The 20652-nt window shown below is 30.0% G+C and overlaps 2 protein-coding genes across 2 annotated transcripts; both read right to left on the bottom strand.

Annotated features, from left to right (window-relative positions):
- Positions 1 to 5340: 5340 nt before the first annotated feature.
- LOC131852486 (uncharacterized) lies at positions 5341 to 10214 on the bottom strand. The gene is made up of 6 exons (XM_059203150.1): positions 9843 to 10214; positions 9275 to 9420; positions 8387 to 8558; positions 7712 to 7905; positions 7082 to 7270; positions 5341 to 6590 (listed from the first exon to the last, which is right to left on the bottom strand). The coding sequence occupies exons 2-6, from the start codon at positions 9404 to 9406 to the stop codon at positions 5778 to 5780; spliced, it is 1500 nt and encodes a 499-aa protein (XP_059059133.1). The 5' UTR covers positions 9407 to 9420; positions 9843 to 10214; the 3' UTR covers positions 5341 to 5777.
- A 1449-nt stretch (positions 10215 to 11663) lies between these two features.
- Positions 11664 to 20386, bottom strand: LOC131852492 (probable enoyl-CoA hydratase, mitochondrial). The gene is made up of 6 exons (XM_059203158.1): positions 20161 to 20386; positions 17183 to 17359; positions 15426 to 15574; positions 13768 to 13972; positions 12828 to 13015; positions 11664 to 11885 (listed from the first exon to the last, which is right to left on the bottom strand). Exons 1-6 carry the CDS (start codon positions 20264 to 20266, stop codon positions 11820 to 11822), a joined length of 891 nt encoding a protein of 296 aa, XP_059059141.1. The 5' UTR covers positions 20267 to 20386; the 3' UTR covers positions 11664 to 11819.
- Between the last annotated feature and the right edge of the window lie 266 nt (positions 20387 to 20652).

The following is a 20652-nucleotide window of genomic DNA, read 5'->3' as shown; positions in this document are numbered from 1 at the left end:
ACTCTTAGGCTCTTACACCCGATTACACCGTGCTTCAAATAAAATATAGTGTTCATAGTCATGGTTATGTTGCATTTCTTGGTCACTTAAGCAGTTTTGAAAACATATTATAGTAGTACTAGCAGACCCGGCCACACGTTGCTGTAGCTAAGCTTCTTGAAAAAAATTTATATTATTGCGACTATAAATTGAAATGTAAGCTATCCTAGCTTTCAAATTGAATCAAATTGCACACAATGTGCAATCGGTTCAATAGTTTAGGAGTCCATAGCGGACAAACAACGTGACACTTAATCTTATATATAAAATTCTCGTGTCACAGTTTTCGTTCCCATACTCCTCCGAAACGGCTTGACCGATTCTCATGAAATTTTGTGAGCGTATTAAGTACGTATGAGAATCGGCCAACATCTATTTTTCATCGCCCTAAATGTTAGGGGTAGTCAACCCCAAATTTTTTTGGTTTATTTTTTAGACAAAATTTTTAGTTTCTATTTTTTTATGATACAACATACAAAAATACATACAATCCTAAATTTTCACCCTTCTATCATCAACCCCTATTTTTTTATAGCGTTATTAATTTATATAGCAAAACAACGTTTGCCGGGACAGCTAGTTTTAAAATATAAAGATAATAGTCACTATAAGCAGTGGCGGCCTTAGTCATTACGAGTCTCCGGGCACGTCTTTGCGAGGCACTTTACCAAGTGCCTTGTTGTTTAAAATTTGCTTGGGTTGTTACGCGAGGCCCCGGGTGACAGCCCTGTTCGCCACCCCCTAAGGCCGCCACTGATTATAAGGTGCTACCGACTCATACACTTACATTTTTAGTGGGTATTCTAGTTCGAATTTTGTTAAGGCGACATTTATTTCATAATAACAATGATAATAACATTTTATTGATTGTCTAGTTGTTTAGGACACTTTACAGCTTCTTTTCAATGGTAGCCGGTTCGATCCCTACATATTACAAATGTTTCTATTCATATCTGTTTGTATTGCTATAGGTGTTTTCTGTGTATTTACAAAAAAAAAAAGTACGTATATAAGTAGTCTATTAGTCCTGCTTCATTTTGGAATTAGATAACGCAAATTATAAAACATAATAATAACGTAAAATGGTTCCTACAATATCAATATTAACGCCTGTAATAAAACAAATATATTTCTACAGATTAAAAAACATATTGTCTTTAGTTACTTTGTTTTTTTTTGCTTTTTTATGATCTTGTCAACATATGTCACTAGTTTTATATAAATAATTTGTATATAGTATTTTTTTTGTTATTAGTAAAAATTATATTTTTTTAATTGTATAGGTGCATTATGTATATTAAATGTTGAATTGTACTTAAATGTATTGAACTTACGAGCAATGTACCTAATAGGTAACTGTGTTTTTTTAATATTAATTTCACTTTTTAGTACTTTGAGTGTTCGTAGTAGGCGCTTTTGATGTATTTTTATTCATTGAATAACTAATGAAATGACCATCTCATATTTGACACTCAAATTAGTGGTAAGCCTATATATAGGTAATTATACTTTTCGTTTTTTTTATTCATGTAAAGACAGCAATTGACTATTACCATTGTCATATAAACTTAAAATTAAAACAGTTGGCAATTAAAAAAGTACGTTAAAAATAATATAAGTAGCGTGAAAAATCATGTACTATTTATTTACTTATACATTATAATAATAATATGCATTTATGAAGTATAACATAAAAAAGTATTACTTATTTATTATATTTATCTGATTGTACTTACAAATTATATTTTTACAATAATGTTTGTTACAATCTAATGCAGAATTTTAAGCATGCTATTTTGAGTGCTGCTTTCCATTTGTGTATCTTTCGTATAGTTTAATAGTGATTATTATTATATATATATATAAAATGACAGCGCAATCTGTGTGTAAAGATTTTTTTATGGTGCTGATTTTGTCCATTTTATTTTAATTATTATGCAAATGTTATATGACTTACCTTAAATTATTTTTAGGTAATTATTATTTAAGATGGTAATTTTAAATAGAAGTAAATCAGTATATAGAAATTTGATATTGTATATTTGATATGTTTTTTTTATATTTGATATATTCAAGATTTATAAAAGAATATTACTATGTATAATATACTTATACAGTTATATCTATGTTGATGCCAGTATGAATTTCACATACCGAAGTTTTATGACTACTACGTAGGAGCTACTCTCGTATTATTTTTATTCGTTATCAACTAGTTCATAACATTTTTACTCACAAATCTAAAACAACACATATCTTAGAACATAATGGTAAAAACCACATTATATATACAAATAAATATATATATTTTTTATTTCAGATATTTATCATATAAGAAATTAAATAAACAATTAAAATATAACATATATTCCAAACCATCCAACCATACTAATTTCAACATTAGAAATTAATTTAAATTTGATAAACCTACTAATTTAATTGAAACAAAACCACTTCAACAAATATGTATATAAAAATAAAAACTAAAACAGTTTCGCCAAGTGCGTGCGTGAACTGTAAGCGCAAACGCAAATGTAAAAGAGAACAATCAACACACACATTACTCCAAAAAAAACTAGTTTATAACAGATAAATTTAATTGCAATTACTTTTTTATTTAATAATGAGTATTATCTATGGTGTTGATGTAACAGTCGTAAACAGCCATATCCTATAATGTGTTGTCAACATATGTATAACAGTAATCTATTCTAAGTTTTCACAAATGGATACCAAATGCAGTGTTGGTTGTTATGATAATCTGATCATATCTGAAGGAACAATTAAATTGTATAATATTTAAAAGACAATTATCAAATAACGTAGCATTCCAGGTATAATGTAAAGAACAAAGTATTTATGTTCCTAAAATGGTTGTGTAAACTGAAATATGAGATTCAAAACAAATATGTATTTTCTGAGAATTTATTGTTATGACTTATGTGAATATTTAAATAAGATTTGATTATACAAATATACAATAAGAAGTACTTAAATCCATGTTTTTAGTCTATTAATGTTAATTCCATTAATATTAAGATATTTTTATGAGTAGGCATAATAATATAGAAGTGTCCGTTTGTACTCAATGAAAGTAAGGCATGAGAAAAAGATACTAAATATTAAAAAAAAAGATTAAGTAGCTTGATTTGTGTTTAGGTAAATTACTTAATAATAAAATTAATTGTCCTAATAGGCTCGGTGGTTTAGCGGCAGACCGCTTTACTTCAGTTAGTCGCGGGTTTGATTCCTCGCACGGTACAAACATCTGTATTCTTGAGTATCATTATTTGGATCGGTTTGGGTGTTATCTATGTGCATTATGTATGTAATTACAAAAAAAATGTATCTAAGTATTTATATAAGTTGTGTACTACCCATAACACAAGCTCTGCTTAGCTTGGGACTAGATGGCGCTGTGTGAAGTGTCCAGGGTTATTATTTTTTATGGGTAATGCTGGAATGCGCATATCCTGGCACTATTGGAGTAAGAGGATAAGTTTGAAGTCAGTTAGCCCTTCGTGACGGATGCACCAGGTAATAAAGTTACTTTCAGGAGGGAGTGCATGAAGGTTTACTTGCCATGGTAGAATGCTAGCAATGGAGCCGGTCACTAGCCTTCATAATTAATAATATTTTAGGTAAAGGCTGGTGCGAAAGTAGGGTCGAGTGTAGATAACACTCCAAACATGTGCAACGGCTTACGGGAGCGCCTGAAAGACTCCAAAATGTACGTGTATACAGAATATAGCAGGGTAAAATAGGATCATGTTTTTGAAAATAGTTAATTGAGTATGCGCAAATGAACTTTTTTGAATTTTTATAGTTACTGAAAACAGAATTGATTTTCGCTATCGTCGCAATACCGCGAACAGTCGCTTATAAGTAGCGTTAGGAATATTACGCAATTTTGCCTTTTATATTTTTTTTAGAAACTAATTCATTATTTACATTTTATTATTATTAGTATGCCAAAGCGTCTTTAAGTTGATTAATTGAATTCGGTGTGTATCATTATATAACATTAATAAAACAAACCACTCACATGTATATATGTATAATTCCCAAAAGGTACAGTTCACAATATAAAGTTTATATGAATAAGTTCCAAGGAATAATACTTAATTTTGCATACTTATATCTATACTGTTCCTAGTTTTAATTAATAGAGATAGAGCTAGTTTTAATATGTTTCATAGACAAATATATCGGTCGGCGGAGATCTATTACAAGTAAAATTTTTGAGAAAAAAGTTTCAATACTAGTTTCATTAGAATTAATCTCATTTCAGTATCCAAAGCCATAGTAATTATTAACAAGAACTTTAAAAGGGAAGTCATTATATATTATATTCTATGTTAAAAAATTGAGCTCTCACAATCAATAATCAAAATACAAGAAACCATAGAATTAAAATACTTTCTATATTAGGTATATATAAATTAAAATAATATAATCTATATTATATATTATCGCAAAATACATCGAATACATTCCCGTATTATTTGAAAATTAAATGCAAAAATATAAAACAAAAATAGCAGTACGAGTATTAAAAGCTTAGAGCAGCCTTAATGAATTTATTAATAATAAATATTATTATACGTGATCGTAAAATGTAAAGAAAAATAATTCTGTAATATACAAGCAGAAATATTATGTTTTATTTCATTATCATTCACAGATATCTCTTAAACCTCGTTAGGCTCCCTTAATTCTGGGAAAAAATTCCCGTTTACATAAAGATTTTTTAGATAATAGTTAATCATAAAAATAATATTGACACTACCGCCTACTGTTTAAATGAAAGTGTATAAATAAATATATATTATATTAGCAAATAAATGTCCAACTTTCTAATCATATTTCAAACAGCATACACAATTAATTACCAAATAGCAACATTTCCATTTTGTAAATTAAAGCAAGTAAAAAATTTCTGCATCACACTTACTAGATATTTATCATTATATTTCGTTTAATTTACATATTATCGTTTTCAATTATAGCCCATGTGTTATTCTGATATAACGCGAAAGTTTGTGAGTATGGATGGATGTAACGTTACTTCTTAAAAAACTACTGGACGTATTTGGATGAAACTACAGTAATACAACTTATAAATACACCAGAGTAACATATAGGCTATAAATTTTACGCGTGTGAAACCGGGGAAACATCTAGTAGTAAGCTATATTACTGTAAAATTTCATCAAAATTCGATTAGTAGTTTTCGCGTGAAAATGTAACAAACATCCAGCTATACTAACAAACTTTCGCGTTTATACTAATAGTAAGATTGCAGTGTCTACAATTTTATTGTACATACCTCCAATGTCCCTCACAAATATAATGACAATATTATTGGAGACTTCAATACGTAGATTACTTTTTAAGTATCTAACAATGAAGAGCGCTGTCCTATCTCAAATATTAGACCGACCCAACACCTAAAGTAGCTAGATTTTAATTATTCGTCTTTATAGAGTTTTAAATATCCATTGCATAATAGTTATTCGGCGTGATATCAAATCAATCATCACATTACGCCGACCCAAAAAAAGGGGTTAAGGAAGAAGCAGATGATGATGGTGATGATTAAATCAAAAGAAGACATCAGTGTATAATACACAGTATACTTTCTGTGTATACCTAAATTTCATGTGACTTAAATCTATTACAGTTATAAAATATTGAAGTCCATTTATAATAAACAATATCCATTGACTGAGCACAATTCAAAATATACTGTCTAGTAAAGAACCTTTAAATTTTTTCATAACTTTCTCTTCTAATTCTTCTAATTTGGTATCAAAATTGCTAGACTTAACATTCGTTTCGTTATGAAGAGCAGTGCTATTTGTATCATCAACTTTAAATTCTTTTATTTCTTCTCCTATTACTGGAAAATCTTTCTTACTATCAATGTCCATTGGAGCTTCATATACATTTACTTTTATGTCGTCTTCATTATTATTTTTACAAGTGTCATTAGAATTATCAATTTCAAATTCACTAACTTCATCTTTGGTCACTAAACAATTTTCTTTTCTACTATCAATATCCATTGGAGCTACAAACATATTTTCTTCTGCTTCTTTTTCATGCACCTGTTGCGATATATTCTCATCGGAATAATTCAAATGCATATCTTCTGTCTCAAAATCTTGGGAAATATTATTGGTTCGTATTTCCATGGTTGCATCTTTTTCAATGTTAACATCAAGTTCATTAAAAGGTTTTTCCGCACTGCGCCGCAGAATATTACTAATTTCTGGATTAGTCACTTCATAATCGTTTGTATGTTCATTATTATAAATGAAGTTTTCGGCATCTTCATTAGACTTATCCCTAACATCACTTTGTATGTTACTACTATTGCCGTTATTTTCTATTCTATTGTTATTAGTGTAATCATTTGTAACACTGCTTTGATTTTTCTTTTTTAAAGTAGGTTTATCTATATTGTCAACACTGACCTTCCTTGAGCGCTTAATTTTGGTCCCAGTAGCATCTTTGTTTTTTCTGCTTACTCTGTTTACCGGTTGATACTGGAATATATAATAATTGTTGTTGATTATAATTAATATTATTTTATGTATAAGTGACAGTCTGACAGTTACTACTTTGCTTTGTGTGGTTGCCATTCAATTCATGGTCAATTTGTTGCCATTATAAGTTATATAAATAATGTAACAATATTTATTTGGGTTGTACCTAAACTATAAAAACATACATAACAATAATTAAGAAACTAATAAATAACACTGTACATCATAATTGATAATTAAACTGCTTAATGATAAATGAGTACGCGCAGGGCGCAATGGAATATTAACACCGGGAAATAATGTACGATGCTAGCTCGGAGACTATTATTATATTTAAAGAAAGAATTAAATACATCATGTAATAAGTAAACAATAAAGTTATAGTAAAAAATATAATCTATATATAGATATAATAAGAGTAAATAAATGAGATAAGGAAGAAGCAAATGATGATGAGGAATAAATGAATACGATATGTTTGTATACCATACCTGGAACGTTTTTGATGAGGTTAAAATATTGCTCCGACTCAAGACCATATCTTCTAGGGAAGCCTCTATTCTTATAACTTTAGACAACTTTTCTCTAATATCAGCCTTATCCACTTTCAATTCTTCTACATCTAATTCCTTTTTGGGGTAAAACCACTTGTAAACCAATGAAAAAGACCCTAAATCATCCTGAAAACAAAAAATAAAATGTGTACTTTACATCAAATTCAGCCGTTATTTGATAGTAACAACATTTATATTTATTTATTTTATTTATATACACACTATTATCACAGGCATACGCCCAATAATAATATATATATATATATTTATTACATCTAACTTTCTCCTGTAGCTGACTACACTCCTGTACCTACAAGAGACAGGTAGTACCATTCGAGACAGCTATGTTTAGTATTTCTCAGTCATTACATAGCATAATAATTACCTATATTAATTTAATGATAATAATGTTTTTGTAATGTTTAGGGATTTATAGTTCCAGATCAATACGATTTTAGAAGAAATAAAGGTATGTGTGACGCAATATTAGCACTATGTTTAAACGCTACACCCACTAAGTTGAAATTTTACAAGTCAAAGAGTAAAAGTAATTCAAAAGCTATTTACTTTTATGTCTATCGTTGTCAACCATATTTTGTAGTCCGCTTTATATTTGGGATGAATCTGCTTGTATTGTAGAAAAGAATCATCACTGACAACAATTACACTCCACTCGCGACGGTGGTATGAATCCAATTTTTCCTTAGAGATAATAAATATTTTCCTTTCAAGGAAAATGTTAGATTCATTGATTGCTATATCTGAAAAACACGCAATAAAAATGTTAAGACATTTTGAGCATCTCTGAGATAAAAAATATAATGAATAAAGCTCATTAGTTGCAATGTTCATGTGGAAAATCATGAAGTAATTAAATAGAAATCTTACTACTCGCCTAGGAGAGGTCCTAAATTTTATGATATCACATTTCAATTTAAGTATTGAAACACAAAATTGCAACTATTCATGTGTGTTGCTGTGATGGGGAAAGGGTTAAATGAAAAGAATACTACTTAAATGGGTGTGACAGAATTGAAAGTTCTTTTGGTATAGACCAGATTCGATCTTACATTTGGAGTTTATATAAGAAATGTCCTTACTAATTAATATTATAAACGCGAAAATTTGTACTGTTGTAAAATTACTGAATTGAAAAGAGAAAAAGAAGAAAATAAACTTGCTCAAAGTACTTATACTGCACAGACAAAATCACAGGCACAAGCAAATAATAAATAAACTCACCATTATTACTTTGTATATTTTGAAAATGATCACTCCATATTCCCATGTCATTTTCATCACACAGTATCAACACAGGCTTCTCTAAGGCGCCAACAATTGCGCTAATAAATAAAGTTACTTGAAAAGAGTTCTCATTTTTAACTGACTCCTTGAAGATGACTCCAGGCTTTTTCTGAAACATCATCATTGAAAATATTAAATGTTTATTAAAAATGTAAAGGACTGTAGTTTTAACACTTAATTATTTGGTACATTGAAGTCAGTAAAGTTATAGAAAGTGTATGTGACATTTCCATTTTACAGAAAATAATATTCTGTGCTGCCTTTATTTAACAAGAAGAATTTTATTAACTTTTTAAGTATTTTGTTAATGTTCAATTCTTTGTTTTGTTGTTGTGTAGAAATTAATCTTATTTCAATATGTTATTTTAATTAAGTTTTTTATAACCTTGTTTATAATAAAAGAGGTGGATGAAACATGAATAGCTAATCAATCACACTATTGAGTTAAATTATTATAATAATAAAAACAATCAATAGTAATATTATAAAAAGATAGATATTAAAATTAAAATGAGATTATATAGAAAGAGTGCACAAGGCATGTGATAAACATATAAACTGCAATGCACTCATTCTTTGTCAGTGCTCTGAATTTTAAGTTTTTTCTAAAAACATTATTATCATCAACAAACTCTTCTATTTTATAAAATGCTATTTGAAGTGTTTTATACAACATTTAAATAATTTTTCAGGCAGATTTAGAACACTGGTAGTATGTTGTAAAATCTTACACAATTACCATAAAACAATAGTAATTCATTTTATGGTAATTGTGTAACTTTAGTTAAACAACATTAAGGTAAAATAAATACTGTGTCAGGTTACCGTCACATGCTGTTTAAACAGGAACCTTATATCCTCTGCCTGATAGTGTTGAAGTGAACTGCTCTGTACATACACATCGGGGTTCTTGCTCAAGTACACCCTCTCAGAAATTATTAGTTTATCATCAATCATTGTTTACAAAATATCTGTAATGACACACAACATAAAAAATATAAACATTTTAACACACAAATAAACATTTTATTAATTGGATAGTGTGAATTATATTCTGGTGGAATTAACCTATTCACATTAGGATTATTAACGAGTAATCTTGCAAATAACAATTAATAACATCACACAGCGAAAAGACATTGGCTCGACAGGTTTTAGAACTATAAGGGTACTTGTTTTATTCAGGATACAAATGTGGTATTGTTCTCTTAAGCCTCAAGTATCTCGATTGTATTTCTTTTAACAAGTTTTCTATAATATTCTATTTCTACGAAATTAACTAAAGAGCATATAAATGCAAAGTTAGTGTTTAGAAGCACTCTGAACCAGTGTGTTCACGAACAATACAAGAGTATTTAAGGACAGTAAACTACTCTAAAACAAATTTACTCACAGATTGTAAAATGTAAAATTCAAAACTAAGACGCCATATTATTATGGTTCAGTCTATTCAGTATCGACAGTGTCATTATCAGTATATAGAGCATTTCCAAATAGAACAATACTACAAATATAGACACGCTGGTCTTGTGAACTGCCACTTCCTCAAACTCCTGCAGAATTTGTTTGTTTCGACAAACATGGTCCCAGAACATGGAAACAGTTTTGGTTAACACAGTACTCAGAACACCGGTCTGTTCCCCAACACTTCACACGTAATTACTTTTGCTTGTTTCGCATTATGGAAATGATATACTAATGATTAGTAAATTATAATATTTTATTAAGGTGAAACTATATTGACTACAGGAATGAAGTAAATCAATTTAAATCATTACACAAGAAATTATGATGTACTTCGTATACTATGTAAAATTATGTATTTAACTGTCTATGAAATCTTGTCGTATTATATTAAAAGATTTGACGTTTAACTGACATTTGTTGGTTGACATAAGTAATTTGCGTTCGGAAAAATTGTTTAGACACACTATTTTCAATTTTAGAAAAGTGAATTTGTGTTAAATATTGTATTATTTGATAGTTAACCCAGAGTGATTTATCATTCATTAATCATTTGATAACAATGTTTATAAAATATATTTGAATGCGGTCACCGTCGATTATTAAATTGAATTATATTGCGGCATTTGCGATCGCAAACATGCTCCCGGCCTAACGAAGTTCCCTCCGTGTGGACTGTATTTATTAGTTCTCACTTACATATTTTTTGGATACATGAGTTTGAAATTGGTATATGTATTAATTATTAGTTTATCAGTACTACTGTTGCTGTGTTAAAAACGATCAACTTGATTTGATAGCATTAAATTTTTACTTTCGAAACAGATTAAAATTGGCATTTCTCAAATTATGTACCCCTCTATTATCATCCCTAAAAACGGTATGCTTATAAAGCATTTTCATATTATGCGATTTCAATCCCCCGTACAACACAGGCATTCTTCCGTATAACGCGTGGATATCTGTACTGCGTTTATAATGATTAGTACAGAAATAGATGTTTATTTCCTCTTTATGTCCAAATGGCTAACGTAAGTTGCCAATACAAGTCTGTAGTGATACTGTTCTATGATCATCTGATAGGGTGTGCATGATTATATTGAATATTTGAATGTTTAATAACACGAATAATACCTACATCGTCTAGAAAAGGATTTTTCGTAATGGGCTACTTTTAAAAGTAAATGTGTTTGTACTTTGTAAGGTTGCTAATTCTTTCCTTTCTTTATGTTGTTCTTGTAACATTCGAATAATAAAATTATGCGAAAAATCTAACTCAGACACTGAAAGATAGTCTATGAATTATAATGTAGAAGGTATAGTTACTAACACAACGTGTTTTAACTTATTAATTCTAAGTTACTGTCCTGTTCTGAAAGTAACTGTGGCGTTAATCACTATGCCAATTATGTTTTTTGTATAAATTATAATATTTGACTTATAAACAATGTATATTGACATACATTGTTAGCTATGCTCACAGGGTTAAGTCCTCTTCTTGTTTCCAAAAACGTGATAAAATCTTAATATAATTATTATTAATTGAACATAATTGCTTGCCATGGCAGTCTGACCTCCATGCGGTTCCCCTCGAAACCATTGTGGTAAATTGCCATTTGCCAAGATAGACTAACCATCCTGACTTTATGCTCAACTTATCGTCTTCTACTGTCCACCCCCAGTTTATTAGCAACCAGAAAAAATTTGTTGTTTGTAAGTAAATGACAGGTATACAAAAAAAAGTCGGATAAAAAAATATATAATTGTATATAATTGGTAAACTTTTTGTAAACAATATCAACCTGGAATAAACCTGATTGCACTTTCTCTTATATCTACGATTACGAAACACCTAAAAATAGTATAAAAATTCGACATATTGGTATGTATAAAACAAATCCAAGGATTACTCATTCTTGAAGTTTGGTGCTCTCTTCTCAACGAAAGCGGTCATACCTTCCTTGCGGTCCTCCTATAAAAAAAACAGTACATCAGTGGAATATCTATTTTTTTATATTACAAATGATTGTTATTAAAACCTCTGTAATATTTTTGTGAAACATTTATATCAATCATATTGCATATTGATATTGAATATTGATTACGTAATGACGATTAATTATTGTAAATATTAATTATTGTAGATATATATGTATTTCACTGAATGCACTAGTTAATCCGACTCGTTGGGACCAAAATGTTTTGCTGAATATTGCAGTGGTTGATATGTTTTAAATTTAAATAAAAAGAATATTTAGATTAAAATTTTAATAGTGACGCCACGGAATGTTCGAGAAGGAGTGCAAATTGTATATAAAATATCATCGATGTTCTCTATTATGAATGAAATAAAAACATTTTCTTATTATGCGATTTCAATCCCCCGTACAACACAGGATATCACTGCGTTTATAATGATTAGTACAGAAATAGATGTTTATTTCCTCTTTATGTCCAAATAAAAATACAAGTAACACAGATAAAATTTAAAGATTTTAGTAGTATAGAATACATATTATTATATATTATTAATAATTAAGAATTAGTTAAATATAATTAATAAACTGATGACAATAAATAAATAATAAAATAAACGCACTTGTTTGTACATTAAATAAAAAAAAACCCAATGATGATTTTATTGAAGGGTTCTAAAAAGTAGATGAAATATATAAATGCTTCAATACATTCTGCTTTTTAAACCTATAAGAATAATAGTTACTTAAATATTTAATACTTTCATAATGATTATTATGAAAGTATTAAGTATATTATATTATATTATGCAGATGTAAATTATAGGAAGAATGATTCAAAGCAATAGATGGCGTTGTATAATATATAAATTTAAAATTAAAATAGTAAGTATAGAATAAATAAAAAGTAAAAATCAATTTTTTTAACCAGAACTTACGGTAGCGAAAGTGCCATAGAAAATAGATTTCTCGAACTGCAGACCAGCTTTGAGTTGTGTTTCATATGCTTGATTGACAGACTGCTTGGCCAACTTCACAATAAGGGGTGAGTGTGTGCCGATCCTCTCTGCCAACTTGATACTCTCTTCTAATAGTTTATCGACTGGGAACACTCTGCTGACAAGACCTGGTGAAGATATTTTTTTTGCATTATTTCTATTATTTCTTATCTGTTGAGAAACTTGTTTGATATTAATATATTTTATTTCTTTGTATTCTTTAATAAAAACTATAAAAACAAAATTGTATAATATGTCACTTCACTGTCTACCATCTTATCATTAAAACATTTGTCTAGTTATAAATATTTTAATTACACATTTCTACAACAATATCTGCCTAGTACCTAATTTAATAGAAACATGTGGGTGTATTATTATAATCATGTACAATCGCTTAAAATCGTTTAAAAAGAATAAGAGTTGAGTTTCTTTGTAGTTTTTGTCAGTTCAAATTGCATTCCATAATATTATTTATAATTTATATTTCTATTTGACTCTGGTGATTGAGGCACCGTTAACAAACCCAACAAATCCGAGAAACTTGTGGCTAAGCTCCCTTACTCAAATTTAGCGAGTTGCATTCAAATATAGCGAGCAAAATATAAGCATTGCAAGTGTTGTGTTCAACACGCATTAACAATCCTATTTGGGACAACAATAGTGCAGGAAGACTATTATACTACTAACTGTGACCGCGGCATCACCCGCGTAAAGTATATAACTTATGTGTTATTCTGAAATCTACATTAATGAAAACTTTTATTAAAATCCATTCCATCCATCCATCCGTTTTTGCGTGAAAGAGTAACAAATATCCATACTCTCAAACATCTATGTTTATAATATTAGTAAGATCATTATGGTAATTTCTACGAACCCATTTTCTCAGCTTCTTGCGCATCAATGAAGTTGCCAGTAAGTACAATTTCCATCGCCTTCGACTTGCCGACGTATCTAGGTAGGCGCTGAGTGCCGCCCGCTCCGGGGATGGTACCAATGTTTATCTCGGGCTGACCGAACTTGGCCTTCTCGCCGGCGTATATGATATCGCAGAGCATCGCCAGCTCGCAACCACCACCCAACTGTAGATTTTAATATCATTGATATACTTTAGTTTTTATGTAATATCGTAATATCTAATGAATGTCATATTATAATAGGTATATGTATATATGAAATACTAGCTGTGTCCGCGATTTCTTTCACGTGTTTATCAAACACACTACGCAGCGCATGCAACACACGCCCTCAAATATGAATAATATTCCCTTTTTGCAAAATTTTTCACTGATGCTTCGCTTCTATTGGTCGTAGCGTAATATGATACAGCTTGAAGCTTTATTCGACAAGTAGACTATCCAACACAAAAAGAATATTTCAATTCGAACCAGTAGTTACCTAACAGGCTCCAAATTGATCTAAATTTACCAATTAAGAACATCATTCAGTGTAAAAATATGAAATGCAATAAATACCATAAGTTTGGGGGAGTGTTATAAGATGGAGGTGTTATTTTTTTATCACCAACCCTGCCGCCCAGTTTGGCTAGCTACTTTAGTTATTATTTAAGACGTTATGGAAAATGTGAACATTGCATACTAGTACCAAAGTGGTTTTAATATTAGAATGCGTGATGAAGGGGACTGTTAGTAATGATGGTCTAATGAGCGCCGCGAGTTTCACCCTCGAAACCATTGCGATAAGTTCCCGGTGAATTTGTGACTCGTGCTCATCTTATAATTGAATTTTTAAAGTTTTTGCTTCAGTTATAACACATAGATATTTTTTTATGGATGATATTCGAATAGTGCATCCTACTGCGCTAACGGTTTGCGCTGGCGGGGCATCAGTGGAGGATGATAAGATCTTGGACTTGGACATCCGATTATAAAAGACCTCTTGCTACGTTCCACCCGCGTTCATACAATAGATAGGTTAGGGGTCAAACTGTATCTCATTACTCGTTCGGGCGATTCTGATAAAACATACGAGTATAATAATAATATAAATGTTGATGCCTATTATCATTATTACTAATATCAGTACCTAGTATAAATATGAAAACCATTTCACAATTCTCTAAAAAACTGACCTATAATCTATACATATAAATAATATTAAAGTTTATGTTTCTAATGTCAAATTTACAGATTTTCTCTAAATGCATATGAAAGTATATTCGGCACATATATAAAAAGATGTCTGTCTATTCTTGCTAATCTCTGAAACGCCTGGGCCGATTATGACAGGACTTTCACTTGCAAAAGCACCTAATATTAATGTTAGACATAGACACCTACATAAGTACATAAAGTAAATAAATTGGCTCGGAAAAAAAATCAGTTGAGGTTTTTGAACTAGACGGTAGGGTGAAAATATGAATACAAAAAAATTTACAGTCAAAACCGGCTAAAATGTCCTACATGAATAAATGATTTTTAATTTCATATAACATTAGTAAAATGTATTTAGTTGCCATTGAAACGAAAGAAGAAGAAGTAGAATATATTTTTAATTAAATAATGTGGAACATACCGCGAATCCATTCACAGCTGCGATGATGGGTTTTCCACAGTTCCCAATATCCTCCCACTCTCTCAGGAAGCCACCCTTTTGGTTCAGACTGTATGTGTTGTTCTGCATCTCTTTGATATCAGCACCGGCGGCGAAAGCCTTCTCATTTCCTAAAAAGAGTAACTCGTATTTCACTAAGAACACATCAGAAAAAGATCCAAAGAAATCACAAATCTCTCTAATTTGGGATTTTTGTGTTTCGTATCGGGGGCCCGCCCTACACCATCTACAAGGAGCCCCAACGCCAACGGTGTCGTGGTAGAATACTAATGCGACCCCGCGACTCCAGCAATAGTGCTCGTAGATACATCCTGTGTTTTTTTAGTTGGTAAGATTACCATACACGCCTGCGTCGCCCCTTTGACAGGGAGATGGATTTTTGAAGATTTTTCCATTATTATTATTAGTTAGTATTATTGTTTCACATTAGTATTATTGTTTCACATGTGCCGTGAAAGAAAACTCTTGCCGTGGTTAGATGTATATATTTAGATATCGTCAGAGGTAGTTTAATTTCGCGTAAATATAATTAGATAATACTTCGTATCTGACAAAATATAGCCAAAGTGAGATATTGCCGTCAGTGCACGAAGAATAATGATGGCCAGTCACCAATTTGGTGCGTATTTCATTTCACCAATATTAACCAAAGACCGACCGACAAAGTGGGCATATTTCCAAAGTGACCAACTAACATCAGGAACATGTGTTGGTAGTTTACGTTTGTTGTTGAATTTGGTGTTTAAAAATAATTAGGATAATGTCAAATAACTCGTAGCCTGTAGAGTACGCCCTGATACCGTAAAAGCAGTTGCATGAAACATGTTACAGAAATTTAAGATCCAAGAAGGAATACAAGCTGTCATATAAAGAATATCAGATTTCTTTTAGTCTTATTCCATGTATAATTACGGCGGGAGAGGGCTGGATGTTGTCGCGAGTTACGAGACATGTTCATCTGAATCTTAAAACGAGATTTCAATTTCTTTTTAACCTCATTAGAAAATACAAAGGTTATTTTTTTAATTCCAATAATTTTTATTTGTTAGTAACAAATAATGGAGACCATTCTGATGGTATTTATAGTTATTGATAAGTTTTATTAGCATTTATCAAAGTTCAGTAAGCCAATAATATCTGATAAAATAATAAATTAGGTTTAATATGCCGGTATAGTAAGATACTGAATACTGTGTTGCTAATCCTGAGCTAAATGCACTGGTACCCAGTAGAAGATGATAGGATGAGATTTAATACAGGAAAGCCCATCTTTTGGCTTGGCACCTGTTGGCTGTATTCATGAAAGAACAATAAAGGTTTTAAGAGAACAGTGTTCTATTGTACGAGGTACATTGGTCAGGGAACTCAGGGAAGTGGAGAATAATAATCTAATTCGTAATTTGTCGATTGGAAATCGTACACCAGAAGGTAGGAAAATTGCACGTTTCCCTCAGCCAAAAATTTAAATAAAATATTTCAAGTTCAACTTCAAAACATATTACGCCGACCCCAAATAAATGGGAAAAGGAAGAAGCAGATGATGATTTCAAGTTCAACTTCAACCTACGTTTATTACTTACTTAATGTACTAAGATTTTGGCAAGTTTGTATACAATACTTACCACCAACAATACATTGTTCGTACAACCCCATCCCTACTATTTTTCACCAGGTGTATGTCAGCTAGTTTGCCATTCCCGTTACGTAAAATAACTCACCAGTGATAATAATAGCGGCGATGCTGTTATCATTATCAAAATCGACGACAGCCTTTCCAAGTTCCACGAAAAGAGGTTTGCACAGCGCATTCAACGCTTTAGGTCTATTTAGTTGAATGAGGCCGACATTTTTCTTGGACCCGACCACATCGATCTTGATATTTTCGTATGCTGGAGCTGTAACATTTTTAAAATAATTATTTTTTGTGTATATTTTCTATTATTGTCAAGCGGTTTAGCACAGAGCGCTTTATTTGGTGGAAGCATGGTCGCGGGTTCGAGATTTGACTTCAGGTATGATTGTTTGTGTCGATCTGGATGTTTTCTATGTGTATTTACAAAAAATATTTAACTAAAAAATATTATTTAAGTATTTATATGAGTTGTCTGGTACCTATTACACAAGATCTGCTTAGCTTGGGACTAGATGACGCTGTCTGAATTCTCCACGGTTATTATTATGGATAAATATGGAATGGTGCATCTGCTTACGTTAACGGTATAGGCTGGTAGGGTCCTAGTTGAGGATAATAAGACGACGTCGAATCAAACATGATTGTATGTATAAGTATGTTAAGTAAAACTAAATTTCTATCTTTATTTTAATTAAAATTAAAGAAAATATTAATATAATAAAATACTATTAACATTTAAAAATTGTATAATATTTTTTAAGTGCATAAAGTAAATAATATCGAATAATAAACAAATCGAACATCAATACGGTATAATCATATGAATTCTTTTTTAAACTGTGCATTATGTAATAATTTTATAATATAAGTGAATGATTAGACAAATAAGCTAAGTGATAACATGAGCTCAAATAGATAACTTCTCTATACCTACTAAATGTTAGTAACAAGGTCACAGTATTACTATATGAATGACTTGTAAAACTAATTTATAACGTTATTTTTTTAACATTATTTAATTAACATTAATTTACAATGTTATTTTTATATCATTATTTCATGTATATTTAATTATAAAACTAAAAAAATTAAAAAAAACCTTATAGATTTCAATTAAGTTTACTCTAGTAAATAAATAAGATGTATTATTAAGTAATTATCCAACAATCAATATATTACCTCATTATGTCATTGATCAGGAATTAATTATTAGTTATCAAAATTAATAATGCATTAATTAACATTTATTATTTCATTGTTTATAGACAACTAGCTGTACCCGCGTAATTATCATTGAACCAAATAATAAAATATATATATTAATAATCCATTAAACTCTAATCTAGTGCAATCTGTCAAGTAGAAGTTATGTTATGATAAATCTATTTTGCATAAATATTATGACTATAGATTAAATGACATAACTAAATATTGATATTAATATTCTTTTAATTAATTACTTTTAACACTGGACTTAGTTGTATTACTGTCTATAGATTTTTTAAAATTAGAATTGCTCTTCTATTATAGATTGTGATAAAAATGGAATGTTTCAAGAACTAATAACTATTAAAATACAAGATATTAAAAACAGGTTTGAAAAAGGTGCAGCTAATCATAGACCAAATTAAATTTTTCTGAGTTTAGTAATATATTTGAGAAAAAATATATTGAAATATTTATATTAAACAATATAAATGAGTTTATACATTATTTATCATTGATAGTTCATTTATTATTTCATTGTTTATAGACAATTGTCTGTTCCATCATTGAAAGGAGATAGAATAATACAGGAAAAAAAATGTTTATAGATAATTTGACATTTCAAAATGTGGCATAACAAGTGGTACAAACTGTTTCAGGCAGATTTATACTGCATGGAAAAATTTAAAAGATATGACTGGTGTTTTTAGACTTATCTAAGTCCTTTGAATGTGATAACTGTGACATAATAATTACAAATCTAAATTTTCACAGTATCTAAAACTATATTTAAACAACACCAATTTAATTTATACTTATAGGACTGTATTAAAATAGTTGAAGGATACAGTATTAAATCTAATGTGTGTTTTGTGTTACTGGGAGTACTTCAGGGGTGCACACTTGGGCCAATTTTATTCTTAAATTACATTATTCATCATTTATAAAAAAAAAATTGTCTCATTTAATATATTACTAGCAATGCAGACAATAGATGTTCTTAGAATAAATTATCCAATAACAGACCCTAAGGGAAGCCTTAGGGTCTGTTATTAGATAATTTATACCCTATAGGCTATTTATTATGTAGTAACCAAATAATAATCTCAAGTTTATTTGGTAAGAGTTGAATACTAGTTTAATGATAATGCTGATGAAAACCTCTGTACCGAAATACTAACATGAATAATTTGAAATACTTTTTGTTTAAGACTACTCTACTAATACTCTGTAAATACTCTGTTCTAAGTGTGCAAGGACTATTAATCTTAGCAGGTTATACAAAATGAATACTAACAATACCTGTCCAAAAGTGTTTTTAACAATAGTGTTTACTGTATTAAATACTTAACATTTAAAAATTTTTAAATAAACATTCTCGAAACATAAAAAACAAAATTAAAAAAATAATATTAATTTAATTTAATAATAATTATAACCTTGGAATATTAGCTTAGCACCATATAATACCAAGCTAAGCAGAACTTGTGTTATGGATACTAGATAAATTATAGAAATACTTAAATACATTTTTGTGGTAAACACATAGGTACATACAAAATACCCAGAGACAGATACACACAATCTATGAATATGAATGTGTGTATAGAGCAAAGATTCGAACTTGCGACCCTCTGAAGTAAAATTGGACGGAATTGGATTACATTGAAGACTAAGTTTAAGGTTACTTTTAAACAACTTTAAGCAGTTTATGATGATGCATTAGCCGTAATATACACCTAACAAAGACATAAAATCTTCAAGTCCATTTGGAGAATAAACACTTGGCTAATAAAGATACTTTATATACTAGATATACCAGCGTAGAAGTTACGAAATTAATTTTATGTATATCACCTGCGCTGTAGAACTTCACGAAACCGGAATTTGACGCCGGTACAATGTTACCGCTAAATAAGTTCTTTCCTAAAAGGAAACGTGTGACGGATCTCACTGATGCCATTTTATTAAATATCTATGTTGAAAATGAACTTAAAAACTTTTACGTCTCGATCAGTAAACTAGTTTAGAAAAAATGAACTTTGAACAGTTTTGATTGAAGGAATCTGTATTTTTTTTAAGGTACTGATAATATGATAAGAAAGTGTTGCCAGTTTTCAATTGAAGTTTATGCTATATGTTGGGTTTTTAAAAGGATGATAAAAGAGTGCGAGCAGAGCAGGACCGATCGTCGTGGAGATCTTTGGGGGAGGCCTATGTCCAGCAGTGGACGTCTTCCGGGTTGCGATGATGAAAAGAGTGGTGAACCCTCACGTTAATGATATACGCTACACTACTGCAATATGATAAGATGAGCATAAGATTAGGTTAATGTGTCTATTAAATAAT

The sequence above is a fragment of the Achroia grisella genome, unplaced genomic scaffold, assembly GCF_030625045.1.
Source record: "Achroia grisella isolate CSIRO2021 unplaced genomic scaffold, CSIRO_AGI_Agris_v1 utg853, whole genome shotgun sequence".
Classification (NCBI taxonomy): domain Eukaryota; kingdom Metazoa; phylum Arthropoda; class Insecta; order Lepidoptera; family Pyralidae; genus Achroia; species Achroia grisella.
This window is presented reverse-complemented; position numbering and strand designations above follow the sequence as displayed.

Coding starts and splice junctions, on each gene's coding strand:
- LOC131852486 (XM_059203150.1), bottom strand. CDS start 9,406: ATGATTGATGATAAACTAATAATTTCTGAGAGGGTGTACTTGAGCAAG. Junction 8,559..9,274: donor TGTTTAAACAGCATGTGACG/GTAACCTGACAC, acceptor ATGATGTTTCAG/AAAAAGCCTGGAGTCATCTT. Junction 7,271..7,711: donor TGACAACGATAGACATAAAA/GTAAATAGCTTT, acceptor TTTTGTTTTCAG/GATGATTTAGGGTCTTTTTC.
- LOC131852492 (XM_059203158.1), bottom strand. CDS start 20,266: ATGGCATCAGTGAGATCCGTCACACGTTTCCTTTTAGGAAAGAACTTA. Junction 15,575..17,182: donor CGCCGCTATTATTATCACTG/GTGAGTTATTTT, acceptor TACTCTTTTTAG/GAAATGAGAAGGCTTTCGCC. Junction 13,016..13,767: donor GCAAGAAGCTGAGAAAATGG/GTTCGTAGAAAT, acceptor TATCTTCACCAG/GTCTTGTCAGCAGAGTGTTC.